General features: G+C 38.9%; 1 protein-coding gene across 2 annotated transcripts in view; it reads right to left on the minus strand.

The window, feature by feature from the left end:
• The window catches only part of LOC124151765 (sodium-independent sulfate anion transporter-like), a 56,669-nt gene that overhangs the window by 10,413 nt on the left and 25,593 nt on the right, over positions 1–20,663 (minus strand). For both annotated transcript variants that reach the window (XM_046524403.2, XM_046524404.2), the window contains exons 2-13: positions 20,375–20,553; positions 15,578–15,680; positions 14,762–14,966; positions 14,286–14,371; positions 9,050–9,129; positions 5,386–5,440; positions 3,747–3,840; positions 2,825–3,003; positions 2,139–2,211; positions 1,702–1,752; positions 460–520; positions 82–137 (exon numbers count right to left, since the gene is read on the minus strand). In XM_046524403.2, coding sequence (XP_046380359.2) covers positions 82–137; positions 460–520; positions 1,702–1,752; positions 2,139–2,211; positions 2,825–3,003; positions 3,747–3,840; positions 5,386–5,440; positions 9,050–9,129; positions 14,286–14,371; positions 14,762–14,966; positions 15,578–15,680; positions 20,375–20,553 — 1,222 coding nt within the window. The remainder of the gene's footprint in view (positions 1–81; positions 138–459; positions 521–1,701; positions 1,753–2,138; positions 2,212–2,824; positions 3,004–3,746; positions 3,841–5,385; positions 5,441–9,049; positions 9,130–14,285; positions 14,372–14,761; positions 14,967–15,577; positions 15,681–20,374; positions 20,554–20,663) is intronic.

Genomic DNA, 20,663 nt, shown 5'->3' on the forward strand with positions numbered 1-20,663 from the left:
AATTCTCTGCATCTTCCAATATATTTTGTCCACAGACTTCTTAATTTTACCATTTCTTGCTGCCCTTGAATTGTTATCTACCTGTGAATATGCCATTTGCTGGTGTTCTCACGCCACTCTGAGAGTTGACAGCAGTTCTGTAAACAAAGGCACATCTCAACACACCTTCCAACAATGACATCCATGTTCAAGGACACAATAAATGAATCATATCAGTTTGTCATCAAATTTTCAAGAGGCATGTATGGTTATTTCAACAAATAACGACAGAAGGGAAAATACCTTGCACGTTTCTTCATCTGTAGGTACTTGGGGGATAATAACATGATGGTGGGGTACTGGCATGGCCATGAGGTCAGCAGGGACATATATGTAATAAATCATTTATCATGGCCTTATAAATGTAATTAGAGAAGAGGAAGAACATAACCGCAACAAATGGACAATAAACTGTCTCACCTCGAGAAGCTGCCCGTCACGGGGTAGGACGACACAAACGAGCTGATGATATTTGCCACCCCTGGAAGGGAACATACAATGTGCACTGACATGATGATATCACTATAGGGAGAAGGATAGACATGTCAAGTCGTTTCAATAGATATGCATTGAAGACTTTATCACAGTTGGAGGCAAGATCACACCAATCCTTTATTAGGGAACAGGTAGTGATGGTTAGGCCATGAGGTGTGTTGTTGCAAGCACAACGGCAGAGTTAATTCAACCAAACACAAATCATAGTTTCCACCCTAGAGGCTGATGAGGCATCAGTATTGATACATTTGGAATAATATCTGTCACTGGCCACAGAAATCCTCAAAGTGGGTAACATTCTACAAGGCCAGTGCTGTTAAAATAACCCTAGGTAGCTCTAGTGGACAATTGCCGATCTGTCAGCTATGGTTCAACCCTCAATGTCACATCTGCTGTGCTACACAATGCTACACATTGCTACACAATGCTAGACAGTGCTACACAATGCTACATAGTGCTACACAATGCTACACACTGCTGCAGAATGCTACACAATGCTAAACAGTGCTACACAATGCTAGACAATGCTAGACAATGCTACACAAGGCTACACAGTGCTACATAATGCTACACAGTGCTACACAGTGCTACACAATGCTACACAGTGCTGCACAATGCTACACAATGCTAGGCAGTGTGACACAATGCTTGACAGTGCTACACAGTGCTACACAATGCTAGACAGTGCTACACAATGCTAGACAGTGCTACCTAATGCTACACAGTGCTGCACAATGCTACACAAAGCTACACAGTGCTACATAATGCTACACAGTGCTACACAATGCTACACAGTGCTACACAATGCTACACAGTGCTGCACAATGCTACACAATGCTAGACAGTGCTACACAATGCTACACAATGCTACACAAAGCTACACAGTGTTACATAATGCTACACAGTGCTACACAGTGCTGCACAATGCTACACAATGCTAGACAGTGCTACACAAAGCTACACAGTGTTCCACAATGCTACACAAAGCTACACAGTGCTACACAATGCAACATAATGCTAGTATTTCAAGAAGTCACTTGATTAAAACATGACAATTCACGGCCTAACCATCATCTACTACACAACAGATGATGACTAGATATTGTATATTTTAATTCAAGACTCTGATAGGTCGTTGTCGTTGTATTTCATCTGATCATATCTTACCAATAGCAACTAGTTCCTGGCTTGGATCAATACGGTAGTTATTTTGTCGGGCTGAAAACAAAAATTTACAAAAGTATTTGATCACATTAAGTAGCTCATATGACTCTATATTACAATAACAGTAACATTAGTGTTTCTATTGAAATTAAATTAAACGCTTTGTTTTATTGAATAAAATAATGTTTCATAATACTGTAAACTACATTCATAATGAACACGCTTATAACGAACTGACAGATATAACAAATTTATTTTTTGGTCCCGGCTATTTGCTGTATATAAGCTGTATATATGCTTATAATGAACTACAGTTAAAACAAACTAAAATTAGTGGTCCCTTTGAGTTCGTTTTAACCGTAGTTTACTGTAGATCAAAACTTTTATGAGTTTTAGATCCATGCAAAATTCTTAATTAGAACAATTCTAAAATTTCTTACCAAAAGCCTTCCCTATGGCAATTGTCTCCACCAAACCAATCAAAGGGACAATACCAAACCCAGCACCTATAGACTAGGTAACAATAAAACACCATGGCATTATTAATTACAAAAAGACTTATCTGAATATAATGCTCATTATCATGTTGTGTGTAAACATATATGTAAACATATAACTGGAAGTATATTTCTTCACACCTAACCTGGTTCAGGGTTGGTCTGGTTGTTTAGGACACTGCAGTTCATTGTGCAGAGTTGCATCCCTTAGATGTGGCAGAAACCTATAATTGGGGGATCAAAGCCCAAATTTTGCACTGATTATGTGCTGAGGTTTGGCAGAACCATATCTGTGCTTGCAGGTTTCACGAAAGTGGTAATTGTCAAAGACCTGCATCACTTCGGACTTTCCTCACACATGAAGCTGACATGCCGTGATATAACTGAAATACTGTTGAAAATGGTGCTAAACCAAACTCACTTGCTCGCTCACTCACTCACTCTCATAAGATTAAATCATTATAAAAAAATATCAAAGTATATATTGATAGAATTTAAACTGATATTTACTAACTTAGTCACAGCAAATAATACCTTTACAGTTAAAATGCATTCCTAAAATTATCATAGAATAAACAACACAGTGTCAGTGACAATAAATACCGCTGATAAAACCACTCGCTACTTACACTAAAGATGTCGCTAGCAGAGTATGTATGTGTGCCATTACTGACAGAGAAGGAGGGTGGTTTAAAGGGAGGTAACCCCTCCTTCAAGTGGCCGGTGATGGTCAATTTTCCTGTGATATTTTGGCTAAGTAGTGATGCTGCAATGCCAGCTGCAGATATCACTATGATGGCATTGGCGCCTGGAAAAGATATAGGAATAGATACATTGCTATTTATTACACGGTTAGGAGATAAACGTTGTTTGATTTCTGATTTTATGAAACATTATATGCTTTATTGAGTATTTAATATTTGATACGAGAAATTATATGGTTATTAATCTACATGTTCAAATTTCTGATTCACTGTATCGATATATCATAAATCTACATCTGACAATATGATACAATACAATACCGGTATACCAATTCATGTTTTAAGTCTGCATCGATTTTCAAAAAGTAAGCTTTATTTGCCTTTCATGAAACATAATGCTGAGTTTGAATTTGCAAAACACTATCTGAACAAGACTAAATTCCTTGCAAATTAAATACAAACTGACAGTGAAAAACATGGAACAGGGAGAATTTCACACAAAATACCGCCAAATGTTTCATTGCCTGAAGTAGGTGTATCCAGACACCTCTGATATTTCACAACATTGATTACAATGGATTTCATTTAATTTTTTTTAACTTTCCTTTTTTTATCCCATGATCCAAATCTGAGTCCTGTTTCAGTATTATCACTGTTCACACTTTTAACAAGATGTCAAGAGTGACTGGACAAGCAGACAATAGGGATTCCACACTTCAATACTTGTGACATTAAACTCAGAAAGTGATTCCAGCCAACCAGTTATGAGTTTGTTGTGACCTTTACTATAAATGGAATCAAGATGGCAACAAGGTAAAAGTTGTTATTGATTTGCTGACACACGTACCAGTCCCGATGAGCCAGATAAACTTCCTGGCCACAGTCTGGGTCCTGGGGATGTCCTCCTCTCCCTCATCACCCCATTTCAATGTCCGTAATTTCTGAAATGTCAGAATGCAATATACTACTCAAAAGAAGTTAAAGAACACCTGATTTTTTGCATATGACTATAGTTAATTGACTATAATTTATCTGTCATGACTGGCGGTTATTTCAACACAGAGCCTTTCGATTGTGGGTGTTATTTATCTTGTCTTGAGTTGTATATATTCAAGATTATTGCATTTACATAGCGACATGTGTGGGGGGCTTGTGTTAGCCTGGACCAATGTTAACTTTACAATGCTAGCCCACTGAGATACCATGCAACAGTTTTACATGACTACCCCATTCAGACACAGTATTCTGACTCTGAGCCGACCAGTCCTTGTTTTGGCACCTTAATGCTGAGCACCAGACAGGATAACCACAAGAACCATCTTTTAATGTCTTTTGATATGACACGGCCAGGATCGAACCCCGAACCTTCCGCTCTACGGGCGGATGCTCTACCTCTAGACAATGGAGGCGTTACCCCACCATTGACATGTACATATCAGTAGCGGTGCAACGATGTACTGAACATTCCCTGCATCACGATACACTGTGCCATGATACATTCCCTGCATCACGATACGCTGTGCCATGATACATTCCCTGCATCACGATACACTGTGCCATGATACATTCCCTGCATCACGATACGCTGTGCCATGATACATTCCCTGCATCACGATACGCTGTGACATGATACATTCCCTGCATCACGATACACTGTGCCATGATACATTCCCTGCATCACGATACGCTGTGCCATGATACATTCCCTGCATCACGATACACTGTGCCATGATACATTCCCTGCATCACGATACGCTGTGCCATGATACATTCCCTGCATCACGATACACTGTGCCATGATACATTCCCTGTATCACGATACACTGTGCCATGATACATTCCCTGCATCACGATACACTGTGCCACGATACATTCCCTGTATCAGGATACGCTGTGCCATGATACATTCCCTGCATCACGATACGCTGTGCCATGATACATTCCCTGCATCACGATACGCTGTGCCATGATACATTCCCTGCATCACGATACACTGTGCCATGATACATTCCCTGTATCACGATACACTGTGCCATGATACATTCTCTGCATCAGGATACGCTGTGCCATGATACAATCCCTGTATCATGATACACTGTGCCACGATACATTCCCTGTTTCACGATACGCTGTGCCATGAAACATTCCCTGCATCATGATATGTTTTGCCATGATACATTCCCTGCATCACGACACGCTGTGCCACGATACATTCCCTGCATCACGATACACTGTGCCACGATACATTCCCTGCATCACGATGCTGTGCCACGATACAATCCCTGCATCACGATACGCTGTGCCACGATACATTCCCTGTATCATGATACGCTGTGCCACGATACGCTGTGCCACGATACAAGTATCATATATGACTAACATATACAGGAATAATTTTTTGTCCCTGCTCTAATTTCATTCATTTTCTACTGTTGCATAGGAAATAAATAATGATATTATTCTTTAAATACAAATAATTTACTTACTTTCAAAAGGAATAATAATACCAAACAACAAATTCCTAGTAACAGGTCCCATGGACTGAAATGTAAGGAAGAAAACATCTTGATAAATATTGATGTGAAATATTAAGTTATTTGGATTTTTACATTTGAGTGACCTGAATCAACCAGGTTACCACATTTCTGGCAACCAGGGTTGACAAGATTCAACCTGAGTCAACCAGTATTAACCATGCATAACTTAAGGCAGTATCCGAAATAACTACATAAACCTTAGATATAATTCAAAATGGTAGCCAGGAGAAGGGGAAACATAACAGCCCTGGGTTTTGCTAAAACACACAAGTATTCGATGTTAATAAGTGTGTCATTGCCAACCATCATGAGTTATTGATTCAAAAGCATTTATATCAACAACTGAAATTTCCTGATGCGTATCTGAAGACATATGTACTATCAATACCTAGTTAATAATATACATTAAAATGCAGTTATTCATGACTGAATCAATAAATGAAATTGAATTAGCTTTAACGGTGACATCATTCCGAGACTGCTAACCAGACCAGAGTTCAGTAGGTGTTTTCAGCTTAGGTCAACCCAAACATGACATAAATCAGCTAACATGTGCTAACATTGGTCAGCCAGGGTTAACTGGGGTAATACCTTAGTCAACATGGGTTCACATGGGTCAGCCAGGCTTTTGAAATCAGATGCTAGCACTGTTGTTTACAACTCTGAAGGCCATGATTGATCATTGTAGGATGAACAATCAGCTTCAACTCAATATGTTCCATCAACAACTAATTGATTAGTTGATTAATTGTTTTTCTGCACCAAAGTGCCTGGCAGCTTGTGGCAATATATTTACATATCAATTAAGTATGTAATTTATTAGGGTAAAAATATCATTATATTTAACCTGACTCATACTAAAGCTTATCCCATCTCATTCCTAAAAGGTAGTGGAAACTCCTGTGCTGTGTTCCCAAGAACAGAGAAAAACATCTCACTCGAACACACCCATCAGCTGCACAGCCGCACCTGAAGCATGTGACCAACCTGACCTTCGGCCAAACACGTATACTAGAAGCGGGGATCCTTGGGTGGGCGCTATAGAGTTTGAGTCAGGATAAGAGTAAATTATATTTTTACCCTAAAATATACATATTTTACCTTATCTCATACTAACTGCTTAAATGCCACAGTTGGTGGTGGGATCAACCGTGATTCAGATTGTTTTGGTTTAGCAATATTCCAGCTATATGACGGCGGTCTGTAAATATTCGAGTCTGGACCAGCCAATCCAGTGATCGATATCATGAGCATCCATCTGCGTAATTGGGATCGATGACATGCATCAACAAAGTCAACAGGCCTGACCACCCGATCCCATTAGTCGCCTCTTACGACAAGCATAGTCGCCTTTTATGGAAAGCATGGGTTGCTGAAGACCTATTCCACCCGGGATCTTCATGGGTCTATTCAATTAACCAGGGAACCTCTCCTTAATCTTCTTGGACATCAATCTATAGAGGGGCACCACCACCTCCGTACTTGTGAGAGTAGGATAAAATAAAAAGATTTCGTGGAGTTTGTAAATGCGCATAGAATTATATTCCAGTTTATTTAGAATGATTCTCATGTAAAGAAAAGATCATAATCTTGACACAAGCATTATCACTCATGTTCTGAATTATGTGGTAAAACAGGGGAGCATTGACTCACAGTGAGTGGTTATGAATCAGTAACCTGACTTCTATGAGTCTGTCTGATTTTGGTATCTGCCATTATAAATACTGTCAAGTGTTGAGCGACCACTAAGGGTCCGAATTGGTGAATCCCAGCAATATCTTCTGTGGCAAGTCTCAAAGGTAGTGACTCGAAAAAACTGTGTCAGATTTCCAGAAATATCCTTCTAATATTGTTAAAATAGAGCAGTTGCCATGTAGCACAAACACGGAAGTGAGAGCTCTGACCTCAGGCCTGAACTCCTGTCTTCTGGAGTTCATTCTTCGTAAAAAAATATGTCAGGCTCTGACTGGACACAGTGACAAATCTTCTGTATCCTCTGAACCAATTATGGATGATAGAGGTGGGATGTGAAACTGTCTGTCTGTCTGTCTGACAAGGTAGTTGATTACTGGTGATAAAATCCCATCGCAGGTTGAGATGGGCTGCTGCATTTTCACTGCTGTCAAATCAAGTACATGAGAAATTGATTGCAGGTATCTCAGACATTCTAGCTGCCGTAGCTAGGCCAGTAGAAATAATGTGTTCTGAGTTAGATGTTCAATGTCAGCTTGTTGTAATGATCCATACACATCACTTGTGAGGTGATTAAGCACCACATTCAGATACCTAGCCAAATTTCTTCTGTTGATCTTCAAGCCTATACCATCTTAGTAAGGCTATCAACTCTGGAACTTTGGTGAGTTTGATTCCATTATGCATTGTTAGAATGGAGCTGATCGCTGCAAGATATGTGTCTAATGTTGAACCAAAGAGATTCCTTGGAGAGCGTAAGCAAACTCTGTTACTTGTGGTAAAGTAGCTTTGGCTGCTATAAATCCTTTATGGTAAAAACTCTTCCATTTATCGTCATATGATTCCTGATGGATCTGCAAAGGAGACTCTCTTGTCTGCTCCGTCTGAATATCCTCTTCTAGTGAGGTTGAACGTAATATGTTCTATACTTAGAGTGTGTAAGGTCTGGCCTTTGATGAACATGTTTGGAGTGATGATGGAGTAGAAGGTTTGGCCAGTTTGGGAGCTGTAGTGTTGGTTTTTCTACTAATGCGATGAGCTCTGGAAAGCAGTTTCTTCCCTGTTGTCTGTGTGCAAGCAGGTTCCTGCAAGCAGGCTTCCCGTGCGAACACCTGAGCCTCTGGACTGAAAGCCTGCATCTGTGAGCAAATTGGTTGCTTCATGAACGTCGTCTGCGTGCAGGATGGTTGCTGTATGAACCCTTGGGGCTGCAGGAAGGTCCGAGGTTGTGCAAAGGTTTGCCGCTGCATGAACGTCTTGTGCTGCAAGAAGGTCTGGGCTGGGTGAAGGCCTGGTCATGCATGCAGGTCTGCATGCATGAAACCTGTGAAAGGTTCACGAGCGACGGGAGCTGTGTAGAGGCCAACTTTAAAAGCGTTAAGTGACTATAAAAGTCCAGTTTCCACCCTTCATAAACTAGGCTGTTCATTTATCAGGAGGTAAAATGTTTAATCCTGACCAATCCACCAACGATTTACTTAAATTATGTTTTAGAGAGAGTGAGTAGGGTTTAATGCAGCTTTGAACAGTATTCCAGACATGTGTCATGGCATGTCAGTTTAATTTGGGAGGAGAGCCCAAAGTGGTGCAGGTCTCAGACATTTACAACGAGCACGGGTATGGTGCTGACAAACTTAGAAACATCGCCGAGAACCGGGATTCAAACCCACAGACTTCTGGCGTGCCCAAGGGGCGCAACTCTGCACAGTGAATTGCAGTGGATTATATGACTTACTTTTTAAAAAAAGGGGACAGTGATTCACATGAAAATCTAAATAATTTTGTTGTTGACTATGGAATATTTATATTATAATGAGTTATTCATTAATTTGTTACCATGGTTACATACTGCTTCAAAGTAAATTGTGAAAATACAGCCTATGAAGTATAAACAATGTAAGACAGTGAAGAACAGACTTACTTTGTCTTTCCTATATTTTTAAATGTTGCATATACCATGGGGCCAAATGATCTCGGTATATTATGAAGGCCCAGCAGACTCTGAAATGGAAGAACATCTGATCAATGATGGAAGGTCAAAACAAATAAAAGAAGCAAGGTTTTAGGTCATTGCCTTGTTATGTATTTTGTATAAGAGTTTATTAGTTTATTAAACATGTTCCTTGTATGTGCCTAAATGCAGCAGAGCAATCCATTTTATTGTTGTTGGGATGACTCTTAAAACTTGATTTACGATTTGACCAACTCCCCAAAATTGAAATGTGAAAACAATTGAAACAAATGAAAATCAGTGGTTGTTTGTTTTTTTCACCGTCTTGAAACGTGTAAAATGTTAAAAATATAAATTCATTTATCATGTTTATCGTCATTATTTATAAAACTGAATTATTTAAAAGACTATAGTTAAAACCTGTCAAAATTTACAACACAAGATTTAAAACACAATGACTTATGACACATTTTCTTTTGAGAGACAATAAAAACATATATTCAAAATTGGAATTAAAGAAAAACAATTCCATCTGCAGACCTGAATTTTTTGACAAAAAATTCCCTAAATAATAGAAAAAGGTATGGCCTTTTTATTTCCCTTTGATACTGTAAGTTATGAAATTAGTGCGAGCATAAAATAGATGTGACCAGCGTAAGTGTCCTTTGCTCACATTGATAAAGTGATGCATTATTCTGGATATACTGGAGTTTGTTGTCAAATCAGGTTCACTGCCTATTGCGGAATAAATGGTAGGCATATCAGTATAATATAATAAAGTTCTCAATTAACAATGTAAGTGAGTTCTAGAGTAGTGCTCCCCACCAAGTACTATGTCAAGTATAGGTCACTGTTTGTTTACACAAGTTGTTCAAACACTATACATTTACAAACAAAGTTGACTTGCAAACTGTTGTGAACATGTTCAGTACAGTAACAGCAGTCATGATGAACACCTAACACTGCTCCCTTACATTGCAAGGGTTAACTCATGTCACAACACTTGGAACCTTTACAAGCTTGAAAGGTTGAACATGCCATAATTGGATTTTTTCTCGACTGATTTCATAGCAGTTAGATTACATTTCAAAAGGCAGATGCTACGTTTGTGATGAAAGCAAATGATACCATTTGATCAAAAACTGCTGATACCCGAAACTACATCACAAAATCAGTGATGTGAATGGATATTTTCTTTTTCAGCTGAAACTTCTTTTTTAAATGGAGTGTGGTCAGATCTTTACAAATTTGTGGTCACTAAAACTCACAGACATTCACGGATCCATGGAAGATTCTCATCCCTGCAGAATGCATATCTGTCAACTCTCATGAATTTGGCGTGAGACTCACTCTTTTTCAACAAAACTCACTCTCTCATGCATTGCCACTGTAACCTCACATCTATTCATCCAAACAATTTTTAAAAACATTGCGCTTTAGTTTTGTGCTGAATTGCCTTGTTTCTCATTGCAACTGTCATAGCGCTTGTGTCATTATTTCTACATCTCTCTGTTATGACTATTTACACACACAAAAAAAATCAACCAGAGGGCTCCAAAATACTGAGCAGAGTGGTTAAAAGCATTAAAGTTGCGCAAACCAAAGCTTCGCCGAAGACCCGACCTGAGCCTGCGGCCCCTGGACACTAGCTATGATCTCACCCAAAAATAAAATACCAGCTTCTGATTGGTTAAGATGCAAGCAATTATTTTCCATGTAGCCTGCTCATGTACCCTGCTTGAATACACCTTAGGTAAATTTCTTATCTCATATAAGAATTGGTGAGCTGAAATGAACTGATGTTTATCTCATGCATTGAGAAAAGGGAAGTAACTCAATTCATTTGTGTCATCTTCTAGCGTCAAATTGGCTGAATCAAAGTGTTTTACTCAGTGAAATGTTTGGTCATATATTCTGGGTCCACATGCATAAATGTTGGTGTGATAAATTTGTTGTCAACTGATCCCTCGGGGCCAGTTTACCCCAATTATGTTTCGAGGTTTGTCAGCGCAATGCTCGTGAGTTTCACAAAGTGGTAAATGTATGAGACCTGCATTTATTTGGTCTTTCCTCCCACATTAAGCTGACATGACGTGATATAACTGCAGTACAGTTCAAAGTGGTATTAAATCACATAACATACATGACATGTATGACATATTAATTAGTGATTACATTATTGGGATAAGACCAGAGGACTATGAAATGTCTCTCAGAGATGACATCCCAAGTTCTCCATCTCTTCTTGGTCGTCATACCGATGACACATATTGGTTCACATTAATTGGGTGCTCTCACTTTTTATATAGCTAGATTATTGAAAAGTGCACTCTCACCGTGCTTGTTGTCACGAACATTTCTGATATCAATACAATGTGCACAATGTCATCATCCAAATATGTGACCTTGGGTTATCTCCCTTTCATTCCTGTCATTTCTATACAAAGTAGACTGGTGTCAAGGCAAAGTGATGATAACAAGTGTTATCCATACTTGATATCATCTACTGATATCCATCCCTTAATACATGTATACAGAGACTCACTTTTCTTGTCACCCTATTTAATCGACTGACCTATATCTTCTCACTGGCTAGATTTCACATATCTGTTTAAGTCAGCAAGTAAGCTTTGAATCAAGGAATAAATATTTTATCAAATTTCCAAATCTTGCCAATTATATTTTTTTTTAATTTTTATTAATACATTTATTACATCTAACATCATATTTTAAATCTCAATGTCATACATAAAGTGTGCATGGAGTAGCTGTTACATATAGCATAATTATCATAAATCATAGTTAATACAGGGTTCCTAAACAATAAAAGTAAAGAAGACAAGAAGGCATGGAACCTTGTAAGTGACAGTTTGTTTTACCGAGACCCCAAATTACCACCTGGCAAGCACAGTATGAGAGTGCATCACTAAGTGTAACTAGCAGCCCCATCCCGCCATTTCCTGAATGTCCCCAAACATATCATTGGAAAATTGACCTCACACATCACTTCCAATTCGTGAAAACACATGCAATACAACTGTGAAAGAGAAAGCCTCATGCCTGTAGCTACCTTATAAACAAAGTCAAAAGCACTTATGGTTAAATGACCTTGACCTTCAATCTCAGCCATGAGCTCCCTAGAGATCACGTAATTGACATTTTATCAAATGCCAATTCATAAATACCCCAGTTATTGTGTACACATACTGAGTGACCTTCACCTTCAACAGTGGGCTGCTAAAAGGCAAGTAAATTTGTCAACATAGCAACTTTGCAGATTTGAATACTTTAGGGCATACTTTATCACAAACACTTGACCAAAATTAATTTGAAAATGGAAATTACATAAAACAGACAATAAAAAATGACAGTCGAAATCATCTCCAAAATGAAAAATAGAGGGAGTCCCCTTACTGGGGTTAAAAAGGGTTCGCTGTGTTTGACACACTGTGCAATTACAACAATCATGCTTGTTTCTTACTTACTTACTTATATTGGTTATTTTATTTGCGTTTTTCGACTGCAAGCGGATGTCGCACACAAGCCCGCCAGGCCATTTAATGTGTTTCCGAAAGGGGGAAAAGGAAGGGGTGGTGCAACCCAGGAGGGGGGTTTAAGGGTTGCTTATATAGTAATTTTGAGATTTTGAGATTTGGAATGAATGCCAAGAGTGGGTAGGGGGCGAACTAAGGGAGCTGTGTGAGGTGGGTGGTTTGTTAGTTTACGTGATATTGGTTTTATTAATTTATTTGGGGTTTAAATGCGACTAATTAGTCCTGTTTTAATTAAGTTTATGCCTAAGGCTTTGAATTTTTCTAATTTATTTTGTGGATTTTGGATTGATTCTAGAGTAAGTGCAGTATGCCTGTTTCTGCCTCGGATTGTTTAATACAATATACATCTTTTTTTTCTGTCTGCTCATCCATTTGATTACTGAGTCCACAACTTATGTCCCCTGAGTCACAACACTGAAGATGCCTTCAGTTGTTTACTCAAGGGGATTAATCCCTGACATATGTTTCTAGGTATGCCCAGAGTAAGAAATTGGCAACACTGGAAGCGCTTGTTAAATCATCATCATCATCATCATCATCATCATCATGAGGAACACATAACATTTCGGAGTATATATACTGACTCCTTCATCAAGATGATGTGTGCGAAATACGCATCAGGCGGAAAGCGCACCTTAAATCTCCAAAGTAAGTAAGTCAAGATGATGTCTATCACTTCTGAATGCCATTCAAAGGCTTGAGTAAATACTTTCTACGCATATTATCACTTTTTCTCTCTCGGAAATTGACTAAATGTATCTAGGAAAAGATCTTCGCAACAAAATTGCAAATTTTTTTTCAATTTACCAGTACGTGTCCTTTAAAGACAGGCATGAAGGTGAGTCACTGAATACCGTATGTGAGTTATCATCTGTATCACAATTAACTGATAACATATCCGTTGATAAACTGCAGAATCTGAACAGCATCAAGCATGATTGTCCTGCTATGTCGCAAGATCAAATAGCATACATGTATTAGATTTAAAGGTAGAACTCAAGTGCTCATTCCAACCTGCTTAATGTCAAAACACTTCCACCATCATGTTTAGCATTGTGGATGTTGTTTACCCATAAGCCCTTGTGTTTCAATATACGCTTACTCAAAATGTTGTTGAGGTAATTATAACACTGTTATTAAAAGGGACTACTAATTTGACATATTTATGTCACATGTTACTTTAGCTCTTCCAGCCTTAAGGTGCTGCTCAATGGCTTCCTTTAAATGGAATTATTGACAGGCATCCTCTTCATCAGTAAAACACCAGCAGTTTATTTCTAATTCAAGACTAAAAAGAAATTCTAAAATGAAAATCAACATTTTTTATCACACTTATAAACAAACATAATTGTCTCTTGTTGAATATGTTATTTTCTTAAGTCCTCGAAAAGATTACTGTAATATTATATACATCTACATGTTTCAGACAAACTTGAGCGACTTACAGGTATTTGTTTTCAGCTTCATAATGTGAAACAATAAATTGACACTAAAAGAGGGCTCTAATTGTAATTTAGGCCTTCAGTTTGATGAGTGACTGATTGTACTACTGGGCCCCCAACTGCAGACACAGCTGAGGAAACTGCAAGCTGTTCATGACATCTACAGAATAAATCATCACTGATCCAATCCTTGACTCGACATTCCCTTACCTTGACCTGGCCAAATGCTATTGTGATGGCAGCAGCAGATGTGAAAGAGTTGATGACTGGATAGGAAATAAAATTAACAAGGATTCCTGAAATAAAGAAAATATGTGGATTTATCTTTTCTTCATGTGATGCTGATTAAAAGACAGCAAAAGATCTTGATCAAAATAACTGATTAAGAAATAAGAACTATTATTCATTGATCTGATAAAGTATTACATTATTCATGATTCTATTTAAAATAATATGTTTTTTCAATGCCAGAACAATTTAGTTTCTTTTTCGTAAATGGGTCCATGGTACATGCTCTAAAATATGCAAAAACAAAAATTAAAGAAACTAAAAAACAAGCCTGTTTTGGTTTTTTTAACAAAATTTATCCCTAAATCAATCATCACAATGTTTTACTGTTTACTGCATTCAGTATCTTACAGAGAAGAAATTGGTGTGGCCTTAAATTTGAAAGAAATGTATCCTACCTAAATTGAGAATTCCCATTACAAACTGTACTAGTCCGCACATGAGACTGAGAACAACGGCATACGTGCCATCGTTTTTGATTGGAGATGTTGCGAAGGCCCCTGTCATGAGGGACATGATGGCCGTGGGCCCCAGGGTGATGTCCTTGGATGTCCCCAGGAGACAGTAGATGAAGCACCCCATGAAGGAGGAGTACAGCCCATACTGGAATACAAGCACAGACATGCAGCATACAGCTCAACTCTTGGTACCAAACAGTCACAGGTCTTTAGCTCACTGGGCTGTGTTAGATTTGTGCCGTCTTATCGCAACAACAGGAGGACTTGGAGAGTGGGGATAGACCTTAGACCTACCTGAGGAGGTAGACCAACAAGTTAAGCATAGGCGAGATTTGGAGTGTGGGGTTAGACCTTAGACCTACTTGAGGAGGTAGACCAGCAAGTTTAGCATAGGCAAGATTCGGAGTATGGGGTTAGACCTTAGACCTACATGAGGAGGTAGACCAGCAAGTTTAGCAGAGGCAAGATTTGGAGCTAGAGATTTGACCTACCTGGGGAGGTAGGCTGGCAAGTTTAGCATCGGCAAGATTTGGAGTGTTGGGTTAGACCTTAGACCTACCTGAGGAGGTAGACCAACAAGTTTAGCGTAGGCGAGATTTGGAGTGTGGGGTTAGACCTTAGGCCTACTTGATGAGGTAGACCGGCAAGTTTAGCATTGGCAAGATTTGCAGGGTGGGGTTAGACCTTAGACCTACTTGAGGAGGTAGACCGGCAAGTTTAGCACAGGCAAGATTTGGAACTGAAGGTTTGACCTACCTGAGGAGGTAGTCCGGCAAGTTTGGCATAGGCTAGACCCTGTGGAATGACAGTCAGCCCCACTGTGAGACCAGCGATGAGGTCACACTGCAGATCACGAACACTGGGAAATAAAACATCAACATACAAGGTCAGCAGTTCACCAGGACACACAAGGCAACCGTAGTCTTCACACATCTTGTTAAACTGTTTCAGGTGTCTTTCCATCAGCACACTAAAAGTATTTAAGCATGCACAAGTGGTGTGGAAATAGTGCAATATAATGGCATAGTTGTTGTTGTTGTTGTTGTTGTTATCAGATTAAAACAAATAAATGCAGCAGAGAGTTTGAGTGATCCTGGCACAGTCAGGCTGGTAAGGCTTATCATGAGCTCAGAGTCCATGCCCCCTCTACACACAGCCCAGACAGCGAATGGGACTTCTCCCAGGATGCGTTGCTTAGTCAAATCCACCAACAACTTTTCAGAGTCCCCAAAACTGCAGCCTTCTGTATTACCCAGATTGTCAGAAGGGCTGTATTCCTGACAGCAAACCCACATACTCTCCCAATGTCAGTCAACAGATTGGGAGGTACCAAACCTAAGGCACCAAGAACAATGGGGAGTCGGACAACTTGGTACTTGGGATGCAAGCATGACATTTCGAAAGCAGGGTCCGCATATTTGCCATGTTTTTCCTGAATCTTGTCAAACACATTAGTTTCAACAGGGACAGAAAATTCAATGATACAAATTATTTCATTGGATTCATCAAAAAGGACAAGATCAGGTTAGTTGGCATGGACATGTGCAGGCCTATTCCAAAGAATTTTGTAGTTATCATTTTCCATGGCGCCCTCTACATATTCTGGGTCGTACCATAGATGGACCTCTTGTCAAAACCACAAACATGGCGAAGACGTAATAAAATGATGGCGCTACTCCATCATGTAGCTTTTATGCTGTGACTGTGCCCAAGCTGGGCATCCACTGACAGTCTCATTAAATTCATTTCATAATCTACATTTCATATTTACTTATTGATGCAAAATCACACATTGACGGTTTCGAGTGGGAGGTGTCTGGTCTTGCGCAGCAAACAGAAAGCCTTCTGTTTCACTTTTCAGGCCAGCCAACTTCATCCAAGTGAAAGACTCTGCAGGGTTGCTTATCTTCTCAACACTGCACATAAATGTGATACAGTGGTCGTTCAGATAGCCTCTCCCTGAGTCCGGGCTGATTTGATGCTTTCCAACATTAAGGAACCATCAACAAAATCAACAATGACACTGAGATTATGTCCCACATCCCTGACTTGTAAAAGAAAACTGTGGCATGCCTTGTTTTTATCATGAGTTTAATATGCTTCACAAGAGGATCATAAGACAAATAAGTGTGTGCAAAAGTGCACAATACAATTCTATCATGAAGAGCCTCCACGTTATTCAAACCACGCTTTCCATGGTAAATATAAGCAATTGAGGGAAGAGCAAGGGTGGTGGGATCTATTGTCTGACATGATTCTTCGTGTGAGGGTGTCAATACCTTGAATTTCTTGTTTCGTCTAATCAACAACAACAAAAGAATACGAAAGGACGGGCACAGCATAAGTATTTGTGGCTTTGACTTTATTGCTAGCGTTCAGCTCTGCATGAAGTCCAGATTTTCTTGAGTCTACATTTTTACTCTGCCCGAAGTTTTTTCTTTGATATGGGCATTCTGGAGTTTGTCAGTAACCTGCATCCCTAATAACGTATAGGCCTGACCATCAATGTTGCATTTGTCGCATCCAAAGGACATGCCCATGTCATTAGAAAGGGACTTGACAATGAGAATCTGTTTTTTTAGTGTGGATCCATTGGCAATAAGTTCAAGGTCATCCATGTAAAAGAGGTGCGTAAGGGGTGATGGGGATCTGTGCTGAGGAGGTATAGGATGATAACCTTCCTGTTTGCTAAGCAAAAAGCTTAAACAAATTAGTGAAATACAGAAAACCAAAGGACTAAAAGATTCGCCCTGAAATATTCCTCTTCTAATAGAAATGTGTTCCGAAGTTACCACCTGCCCCTGCGAATGCATTTCAAGTTGAATTGACCAGAAAATCATTAAAGACGTGACTAAAACAAATAGCCGCTTGGGGAGGTCAACACATTCCAGTGACTTCAAAATCCATTCGTGAGGTACAGAATCATAAGCTTTTCTGTAGTCTATCCAACACATTGAGAGGTTACGGTGGTAAGTTTTAGCCTCTTCAAGGACCATTTTCTGAACTAGCAATTGATCCTTACAACATGTACAACCCAAACATCCCTTTCTGGCCCCTTTCTGCTCCTTGTAAATAATGTCATTGGAAGTGCAGTATGATGACACAAGATGTGTAAGACACCCTGTGAATATTTTGTATTGTGTATTCAGACAAGTATTAGGGCGGAAGTTTTTAGGGTCAGTCTATTATTATTATTATTATTTTTATTATTATTATTATTTAACATAACTTTAAAAGTCCTGTATGTTTTTAACTTTCTGACAAATATTTCCTCATGGTATTTCAGCTTTTATTTGGACAGTCAACCACAGATACTAAAATGTGTTAATCTGCATATAGTCATGAATTTCAACAATGTACCAGAATAACTATCATGAATAATCAATGAAACCACTGCATGAAACATGAACGTTAATCAATACCAATAATAAAGATTATAAAACTAGTTGTCATGGTGACAGCATCTCCTCATTTCAAATAAATAATCATTTGTGCTGTGTGTATACGTTTGTGCAATTCTAATACAATGAGGTTATTTGAATGTGGTGACTGGCTTTCAAAGTCATTTTTTTTTTTTTGCCTCAATAGACAAGCATGGGTTGCTGGGGGCCTTATCAACAAGGAAGGTCCCTGTTTTTCTTTCTCAACTGAAATTTAACAAGTAAAGTCAGGTGAACCATTATAGCTTTTTGAGCTATGGTAATCACTAAAACACTAATCATTTACAGCATATTATTTGATCTTCTCTGACTAGTCGGCATCATGGTTGCATTTTGTAACCATGGAAAAACAGAAATACTGATATACTGATATACTGATATACGTATACGAATATCCTGAACAACTATTTTTAAAAATAGACATAAGAAGGTAAGATGCACAGATTTTAATGTGTGGTAAACCTTTCCTTAGCCTAAAGCATCTACATTTGAATAGGTCTAAACCAGAGCTGTGTGGGACCGATAGTATAGTACGGAAAAGGGAGATTTTAGCAGGATTGTGTCCCTTGCAGTCACAATTGGAGAGCGTGAATGAGTTTGATTTAAAGCCACTTCAGGACAGGTCAAAAGGCGAATGTAAAAGTATTGTCACCATGGTTACACAAGTGAGCTCAACACAGTTATAGTAACACCCAAAAATAAACAGCAGCATATTGATGAGAACAGCATACCTAATGTGTGTGTGGGTTGTGTGAAATTACGATGTGCAGAAATGCCTAATATTTGCATATACTCCTAATACTCTGTTAAATGTCAGTTGTAGGGCAACTTGAGTTCGGAATCCAGAGTAAAGGCGGACTTCATTGAACAGATTTTAATATGATGATAAAAAAACTTAATCAATTTGTGACCGTAAATTTGGTCAGATATTTCGTCAGATCCAGAACAGTCATGCTTCCAGTTTTGACAGATTCAAGTGTAAATTGTACAAATTCTAGATTTCATTCTGTTCCAGCAATCCCAGATGTGATTTCGTACAAAGTGTGATATATTAACTATATTAACATAAATATTAACAATGTTAAAATTACTTATATATTTTTAATAAACTGAAAATATAGAAACATGCTATGACAATGCATATTTCATGCTTTAATCAACATGTTCATGCTGCATGAAGTATTCACTAATAAAATTTGAAAATGAACAAAAGAATGAGAACTAAAAATGTTGACAGTTTCTATAGGCAGTTGTTAATAAATAAATATTAAAGCAAAAATTTTGTTGTGTGTCTGGGGTTATTGTGACCAATACCAACTGGGGTCATGTGACCAATACCAGCTGGGGTCATGTGACCAATATCAACTGAAGTCATGAGACCAATATCAACTGAAGTCATGAGACCAATATCAACTGGGGCAATTTGACCAATATTGAATGGCTTCACATTACTAATACCAACCAGGGTCATGTGACCAATACTAACTGAAGTCATGAGACCAATACCAACTGGGGTCATGTGACCAATATCAACTGAAGTCATGAGACCAATATCAACTGGGGTCATGTGACCAATACCAACAGGGATCATTTGACCAATATTGAATGGTATTATGTGACCAACACTAACCAGGGTCATGTGACCATTACTAACTGAAGTCATGAGACCAATACCAACTGGGATCATTCGACCAATACCAACCAGGGTCATGTGACCAATACGAAATAGAGTCTCATTTCAGAAAGCAGTCTTAGTCCTATGACAAGAGTAAGTCTGTGTTATAATATTGAACCAACAGTTGTAGTAGTAAAATCTCTGTGGAGTGCTGTCCTGGGCCCATTCAAAGAAGCTATGTTAGCACTAAGACAATTTTTGCTCCCATACTTACATCAATGTACATTAAACTTAGCACTAAGATCTGTCCATGGAACAGAATCCTGGTATGCTTGGTAACAATGTTTGCGAGCAGTTGCCCTGGGTCCTTGTTCCACAAAGTGATCTAAGTGTATGACAATCATAAATCAATGCTAAGTATGGGAGTAATTAATGACTGTCTTAGCGCTAAGGTCACTTTGTGGAACTGGGCCCTGATCAAGCCTGATACCACATTACCTGTATTTCGGTATCCACTTGAGACTGGGGACCTTCTTCTTGAGGGTGTTGAGGGTGCAGATGCCAGCTCCACACTCCTTAATCTTGGCACTGAGCTGAATGTTGACCATGTCGGGATCCTCGTCCACAAAGCCAAGCTTTGGCTGCTCCATGTTAATGGCCCCGTCGGGATCCGGAGACTGAAACAAGTAGAATATGCCTGCTGCAAGGGGTGACATATCTGGTAAGGAAAGGTACTTTGTTCACCCAGCAGTGAGTGGGTACCTGGTAGGATGTGAAGGTAATATGT

This window comes from Haliotis rufescens, unplaced genomic scaffold, assembly GCF_023055435.1.
Source record: "Haliotis rufescens isolate VD_foot unplaced genomic scaffold, xgHalRufe1.0.p SCAF_11, whole genome shotgun sequence".
Taxonomy (NCBI): Eukaryota; Metazoa; Mollusca; class Gastropoda; order Lepetellida; family Haliotidae; genus Haliotis; species Haliotis rufescens.